This window comes from Stegastes partitus, unplaced genomic scaffold (assembly GCF_000690725.1).
Source record: "Stegastes partitus isolate 25-593 unplaced genomic scaffold, Stegastes_partitus-1.0.2 Scaffold374, whole genome shotgun sequence".
Classification (NCBI taxonomy): domain Eukaryota; kingdom Metazoa; phylum Chordata; class Actinopteri; family Pomacentridae; genus Stegastes; species Stegastes partitus.
The window spans coordinates 76082-83781 of record NW_007578105.1 but is presented as its reverse complement, the minus strand read 5'-3'; the positions used below and the strand labels follow the sequence as shown (position 1 = coordinate 83781).

At 39.1% G+C, this 7700-nt stretch overlaps 1 protein-coding gene across 1 annotated transcript; it reads left to right on the top strand.

The window, feature by feature from the left end:
* The first annotated feature begins 1071 nt into the window (after positions 1–1071).
* On the top strand, positions 1072–7371 carry obi1 (ORC ubiquitin ligase 1). Its single transcript, XM_008284791.1, has 6 exons — positions 1072–1143; positions 1353–1488; positions 2792–2883; positions 4318–4539; positions 4918–5006; positions 5510–7371. The coding sequence occupies exons 1-6, from the start codon at positions 1072–1074 to the stop codon at positions 6888–6890; spliced, it is 1992 nt and encodes a 663-aa protein (XP_008283013.1). The 3' UTR covers positions 6891–7371.
* The last annotated feature ends 329 nt before the right edge of the window (positions 7372–7700 follow it).

The following is a 7700-nucleotide window of genomic DNA, read 5'->3' as shown; positions in this document are numbered from 1 at the left end:
GAAGGTGTCAACGTTTTTTCTCATCATGCCAGTGATTAAAATCTACAATACTAGACAAGTAGATCAAATAATTTGTGACTATGGGATACTTAAAATATGAAAAACTGAAGTCGTCATGTACAATCCCATTTTTAAGCAGGCATTAACAAAAAAATTGTTAAAGGAGAAGTCAGCTAGTGATATTTTCTGAACAGTGTAGAGTTACATATAAGTAATACAAAACAAAACGCATAAAATACTTCTTCATATAAAATCCTTGATAACAAAAATGAAAATAGAAAGTCACTTTAGTTTAAATTTTTATAACTGATTGCAGAACAAGTTGTACCACAAAAACAATAATATTGCTAAATAGCCTGATCCAAGTAAAGCAGAGTTCTGTAGTTTCAAAAGTGTAACATATATTCTAAATCAATGGCATGGTGAGAAACAACTAAAATGTCAAGCTTTTATCATTTATCAAAGCTTCCTGAGATATTGTTCATCAAACATGTGAACAATGTTATCTGCGAAAGTATTAATATACCGAGCTAAAGATTTACAAAACATCTATAGAAATATTTTTATTTCATGCTATAAAAAAACTACAGTCAAAGAGATGGTTGATGAGGTTTTAGAGGTTAAATCAATGTCCAGAGGGAGAGCTAAAGAGAGAAGTGCATTTCTTAGGAGTAACAGAGATAAAAAGGAGAGTAAATTGGAACATTTACCAAATGGCCATACACAAACATCAAATTGGATGCTATTGCTAGTCCACACTAGCATAGTTTGCTAATTTTTTTTTAAGTAAACTGGGGTATCTGTGTTTTCTTGTTTGAAAATTACGACAAAATAACTCACGTAGCATGTCTTCTTCATGACGGGTTTGTCAAACGAGTGTTTAAACATGAATTAAAGTCAAGCCAGAACTGACGGTTACTTCTATTTGCGTGTTCGCTATTGTGGCGCCGTTTTTGTTCCTTTTCGCCCTCCGTAGTTGTGAGACTCGGCGCGCGGCGCAGCAGGTCCTGGTGGGAGATTTGTACCGGCTGAGAGGAAGTGTGCTGACCGTGCTGTGTTTTCACCACAACCATGGCTCTCAACTACCAGTCGTCGACTCTTTCGCTCACTTTGCCGATTTCATGCCAGATATGTCTCGGAAAGGTAACCGCCCCCGTGTTTTTAACCTGCCCGTCAGCCGTAAAACGAATAAGACGTGTTTAGACCGGATAAACATGAGCGTTCGCAATGGTTAAATGTAGCTAGCTAAGCCGCTACTAGCCGACTAGTGCGCTTAAAACTGTGTTTCCTGGCGTTATAGCAGTTTTTAACCAAAGTTTCTAAATAATCTTGGCATGTTTGTCTCCGTGCAGGTCAGGCAGCCGGTCATTTGTGCTAACCACCACGTGTTCTGCTCGTCCTGCATGGAAATGTGGTTAAAGAAAGCTAGCCAATGTCCCTCCTGCAGAGTCCCCATCACAGCAGAGAACCCCTGCAGGGAAATCATCGGTGAGTAAGTTGCACAGAAACACGGGAGAACAGACACAAAGCAAGGCAAGAAGGGTGATGTGAGGCTTTGTGTGCCTTGCAGCATAGTGAGTCACCGTGACTTCATGTTCAACAGAGCCTGTTGTTAGGTTTGCAGTCAGGTTTAGGTACCGTTTCTTTTATCAATAGCTCGAAGTTGATGATTTCAGCTAATGGACAAAGTTTCTTGTCTTCTTTGCTGCTTCAGCGACAAGTGAAAAAACTCAGTTGTTACGTCATGCATGAAAAGAAATGTTTGCTTTTCACCCACTGATAGTGGTTTGGACTGTGCTTTCCACATGTTTCATGGAAAATAGTTCACTCTATACTGCAGCATAGCGAACTTGAGATGAACTTGTCTTTGGGCAGGAAAACTGTATTGCTTGATCCTTGAACCAAACGACTTACAGTGAACACAAGCAAAAAATGGCTGGGCAGGATATACATATCCAACACAGAGATGCTATACAATATGTCCCAGGGTGTAATTTGCTTTATATTTATACCATTTAGACATGGATAATTATCTTATCAGAAATGCACAAATATTGATGGAGATTTGTGTCTACAAGGTGATGTTGGACTGCATGCCTGCTTGGAAAAATGTAAGGTTAGATTCTGTAGTTATTGCTTACACAAATATGTCATTTTCCTGCATTCTTTCGTATTTTGTTGATCTGATCACATTGGATTTCTTCTCAAAATGTTTGAAAACAGTCCAAACAGACATGTAGGCACATAGCTCGTGCTCGCGAAACTGGAATCTGACTTTGAATATTTCATCCAAAAATCAAAATTTTTATTAATGCAGTTATTTCATCCGTGCAGGCTGAACTCGAACATGCTGTAATATATCAATTTGTATGAGAGGATTAAAATAATGGAATAAAAAAGCTGTTTAGGAGGATGGATAAGACACCTTTAATCCCAGTTGTTAAATACATCTTTGTGGAAAAGAGAAAATTATTATCAGTTCACTCATCCAGAATGTTAACATATTACTTAAGGGAAGGCAAGAAGTACAGGGCTTACAGACTCATGTTTTCTCATAAAAATGTAGCTTTCCTGCAGGTGAGCTTTAGAGTCTCTGTTAACCTTGGGCTGCATTTTAAAGGGCAGCACCTCAAATTTTTTGAATTCTGCTAATACTGTACATGTTTTGGATAACAGCTATAAAATACTGTAACTAAAGTATCACTGAACTCACATAAAAGCCAAGTGACTTTACTTTGAATGTTGTTTTAGTATATATTTGTTTTGTTGTGCTCATTTATTTCTGTTACAGGAGGAACAAATGAGGGCGATCACAGTGATAGTCCTTCGATGAGGAAATGTCTCAGAAAAACCAGAGGAGAGCTGCTTTTACGGGAATATGAGGTAATGGTTCATCATGCCATGTGTTTTTCACAGCTAAAGCAAGCAGGTTGAGGCTTCTGAACAGACTGAAAACACAAGAACAGCCTATCATATATACTACGAAGCAAGTAGTCAGACTTTTCTGTGCAAGTCAGCTTGGCAAAAACTAAGGCCCCAGTCAGAGATAACGTGTATCACGACGGTGCACGTTCACACACAAGGGGCATTTAACACGTCATTTGACTGTTGTTCTGCACAAAATGAGAAAAATTAGTCGTTTTAATGGAGAACAATGAGGAAGATAAAAAAATTATGATATTAAAAGCCCTGCTACTTGCTGCTGCAAATGATGCAAGACAGGAATGCTGGTAGAACACTGTTACACATGTGTAATATATTTATTTTACTGATTGATGCAGTCTCTTATTTCTAACTGACAGCTGCACATTAGAGCTGTTTAAGTTTAAACTTCATATATTTAAAAAATATATTGTATTGAAGTCCATTTAGGTCTGACACTGTTCCATCATGCAGGATATCACTTTATTTTTGGCCAAATTAAAAGTTAAATTAATGTTACTGATTGAATATTCTCTGTAATAAATATCAGTAGAATATTCAGTTTTCTGATCTTTGTTCTATGGGCTGCAGTACTAGCAGTTTATATGGACCAGACAAAAACATATATGCATAGATGTACGTCACTTTGGGTGAAAGCTTCTGTCAAATGAAATTGTAGATGCACATGTGATTTCTGCATCACCGGCTGAAGACATTTCAGGTTCCCATGGCAACGCGATACAGTGTGCTATGGCACTGTAACTACACAGCTTCTTCAGTGATATAAGAATGTACAGCTCAACATGTTTGCAGATAAAACATTCCTTCAGCTGAGAATCTGTATTGCTCATTAAGAATCGTCAGGAAACGATTTGGAAAGATCGAGATGCTCTTTCCAGCTGATTTCAATCCGAAACTCTGAGCATGACCTGCTCCCGACCAGGTTAGCGCTGCAACATCAGTTACCATGGAGATCTATCTAAGTTAAAAGACAGCCACCTTCGTGATACTGAAAACTCTGGTTTTAGGCTCAACAAACCTGGCGAACCCACTAATCTCGGTTTGTAGTACAGCCCTCAGGTCAGCACAGTGGCATTTCACCATCCACTGATACACAGGTTTTTTTTTAAAGATGCACTTTTGGAACAAAAAACACAAAAAGAAAAGAAACAAAAAGGGGGGGTTGTGTGCTCCTTAACCTTTTGGCTCTGGGGAGTCCCTAAATGTGTAAAATTAGTCCAGTATTTCAAATAGCATAGTGTCCAGTTTCTAACTGAAAAACAAACTTCTTTCATAGTAGCGTTATTCACTTTGTGGTAAGCCTGTGATAAGTGTTGGAAAGTCAAAATAATGTGGCTATTTCTCAACTTTGTTTTCGAATTTTCCCTCTAACAGGAAGAAATAGATGGACTAATGAGAGAAAATGAGGAGCTGAAAACAAAAAATCAAAGTATTGAGGCCCAACTGAGGACTGCTTTGGATCCCTGCAGCATTAATACAGTGCAATCAGATGACAAAAGGGTGGCCCCCTTTGTCTTGGAAGAATGGACAAACAAGCTTCGAGCTGCCACTGATGTTTGCGATAAAGTAAAGCAGGACATGGATAAACTGAAAGAGGTATGGGGTCTGCAGTATTCAAGACATCGCATGCTTTTGGTAGTGCATTATATTTATCCTTTTAAAACAGATGTGTTCTTTTGCTGACAGATGCAGAAAGTTATGTGTTTGTTAGTTGTGTAAAGAATGTTCATGAAAGCGTTTGAACATATAAATATGTTGCACATTATTATTCTGATTCATTTCTTCCCATTAAGGAATACATGACATAAACATTCTTTTATTTCTATACTTAAAAGAAACACTGATAAATATAAGTAAAGAAAAGCTAGCTTGATACCTCTGTCTGCAGAGTATACTAGCTTTATGGTGAAATATAAGTTGCTCTTATAAATAGAAATAATTTTGGAATAAATAATGTTACTCCACTATCTTCAGGCAAATAAGGCGCTGCGATCTCAAAATGTCGACCTTGTACAAGAGAATATGAGATTGAAAGCAGAGGTGGCGAGCAGATCTCCTCAAAAGTAAGTATATTTGTTGTGCTTTATGGTACCTTTTTTAAGGAGGGTCAGTTATTTTGCCTCTATAACCCTGTTTTTCTCTCATTTCAATTCCTCCGTATTAATGAGACTTTGCTTACAGTTTCAGTTAATCTACTAATGTAACATGATTCTGAAAAGCACTTGCTGTTAGAAATATTGAAGAGGTGTGGGTAGCTTTTAGGTTTGAGCGGTAATCTTGGGTTGCTGGGCTGTTGGAAGCAGTGGCATACTGATAAAGTTAGTAATTTCTGTTTGATGTGGTTGTCCTCTTCTCTGTCAAATAATGATTTACAGACATTGAAGAGCATTTTTATTTATATCTCAGTTTTCCTTACTTTCCAAATGAGTTATCTTGCATGAGGTACATTCACAAATTGATTTTTTTTCAAAGGTACAATGCCAAATTTTTAAACAAAGTGTCACCCAGCTAAATGTATTTTGACTTTTTTAAATCATCATTTAAAGACTGAATGTTCTGTCCCCAGGTTTGGTCGGTATACAGTGGCTGCACTGGAGGCTAAAATTCAGCAGTATGAACGGGATGTAGACCACTTGAAAAGAGCTCTGGAGCGCAGTGACCAGTACATTGATGACCTGGAGTCTCGGGTCAGAAAGTCAGAGAAGAAAGGTCTTGACGTGCAGGAAGTGTGTGGGAAGAGCATAGCTGCGACAGAAACTCTCACACAGCAACAGAAAATTAGCATGATGATGAGAAGCCTGAGTGATAATGAGAGGGAGTCAATCTGCAGCAATCCAGAGGCAGAATGCAGAACATTTTCTAGAAATCACTGTTTGATGTTTATGCCATCTGCAGATCATGAAGACTTTAATAAGAATCTGATTGGAAACTGCAAAAATGAGGGCTCAGACACCTCTTCTGACTTTTTACCCACAACTCCGTCCTCTGCTTTCCGGTCCCTGACTCTGAGGAGCCCTGGCATCCGTGAAAAGAAAGTCGCTTTTAAACCTGCATCTCATTTGAGGAGGCTCAATTTTGAAGAACTTCCTAGTCCTAGTAAAAGTAGCATGACTCTGGAGAACCAATTCAGGAGTCTCGAAAAACTTCCAAAAAGCCTGCCTCCAAATGGTGTGGAACCCTCAAAGTCTGTGTTCTGGGATGGTTGGCAGAGATCTAATTCTAATGAGCAGTCATATCCAGGTTCAAGTAAAGAAAGCTCAGCTAAGGGGTCCACGTCCACTAATCTTGTAGGTGATGAGCCTGATAGCTTTCAGATGTCCAGTGAGGCCTCCATGGATGCAGCTTATCTGGACAAAATCTCCGAGCTGGACTCCATGATGCTGGACGGAGAGAGCTCCAGCAGCCGGGGATCACAGCTCTCCTTGGCCTCCTCCCCTCCCACAGACTTGGACAACACTCTTGTGCCAGAGCCGCAAACTTTCCCTGATGTCATGTCAAACAGTAGTAACAAACCTGTGGGACAAAGTCAACATAAGAACCACCAACCATGTGACAGAACAGATGACACCTTGAAAGACAAAGATGCCAAAAAAGGCTCTGCAGAGGAAGGTTTTGCTGCATTGGTGTCAGGTAGGAAGAGCGACGCCCATGTCCCTGCCTCTGCAGGCCAAGAGGGGCCCTCTCAGACCGAAGAACTGTCTTTTGATTTGCTGTTTGATCCTCTGGATGAGGTTAAGGCTGGTCCCTCTGGCTCTCTCAGTCCAGCAAGCCAAGACCAAGACCATGATCATGTAAACATCTCCTCTTCTTCCTCCAGCTGCACTGGTGGCAAGTCTGTGAACACAACAAGAGACAGACACACACTGAACAGCAGTCAGCCAGTAAAGAGAAAATCTCACAGTCCCTTCAACACAAGCAGTCCCACAAAACTTTCAAAGCTCATGTGAAGGTTTTGAAACACCCCAACCTCTGTGTGTTTTCATCAGCTCCATCTGGCTGGAAACAAGTATTTCATTAATTATGTTACTTCACAATACATTTGTGAATGTGATGCTAGGGTCTAACTTATTGTCTCTAATTCTAATTTGTCTGTTGTGATATACGGATCAGGTCAAAAGAGGGCAGGATTGTTGGAATAGTTTTTGTGCTGTAGGTCTCAGTGGCAGATAAATAACTTTTAAGACCTGTTTTTACAGCCCGAAAGTCTGTGCAGTTTGTCGCTAGAACATCACATTTGGCGATGAGACAAATATAGCTTCTGCCTACATGTCTGAGTTTGTCATTTCAAGCTATTGAGCAGACGTCATGGGTTCATGGTAAACTTGTGCAGTTCTGAAGACAGGTCAATAAGACTACCATGAAAAACAGTAATGTTCTGACTGAAATTGCAGTGTGTCTTAGCAAATAAAATAGTAACGCAAAGAGAAATGATGAATCAAAATGTGTTTTTATTTGTGCGTGTCTGCATTTTCTTTTTTTCTTTTGCAGTGCGTTGATCACATGTTTCAGGTAATCATTCCTCTTGAATTCATTACTATATTGGTTTTAATATATAATTTTTCCCCCTCCATATTTTGATTTTTAGTTTACAATAAATATATATATATGTATTTTGCTACTTCACTTGATTTGCAATACATTAAACAATCGCAATTACTAATTTGTTGGCATCAGAAGTGGAAACAGCTCCGGCTTTTCATGTCCATAAAAAAATCATGTAGCCTGTAACGACACACATTAGAGACCTCACTCACAGT

What these genes read in the sequence shown, in the direction of transcription:
- obi1 (XM_008284791.1), top strand. Translation starts at nt 1,072, where the DNA reads ATGGCTCTCAACTACCAGTCGTCGACTCTTTCGCTCACTTTGCCGATT. An exon ending in CCCCTGCAGGGAAATCATCG is followed by an intron (nt 1,489 to 2,791) that starts GTGAGTAAGTTG and finishes TTTCTGTTACAG; the next exon opens with GAGGAACAAATGAGGGCGAT. An exon ending in GCGAGCAGATCTCCTCAAAA is followed by an intron (nt 5,007 to 5,509) that starts GTAAGTATATTT and finishes TTCTGTCCCCAG; the next exon opens with GTTTGGTCGGTATACAGTGG.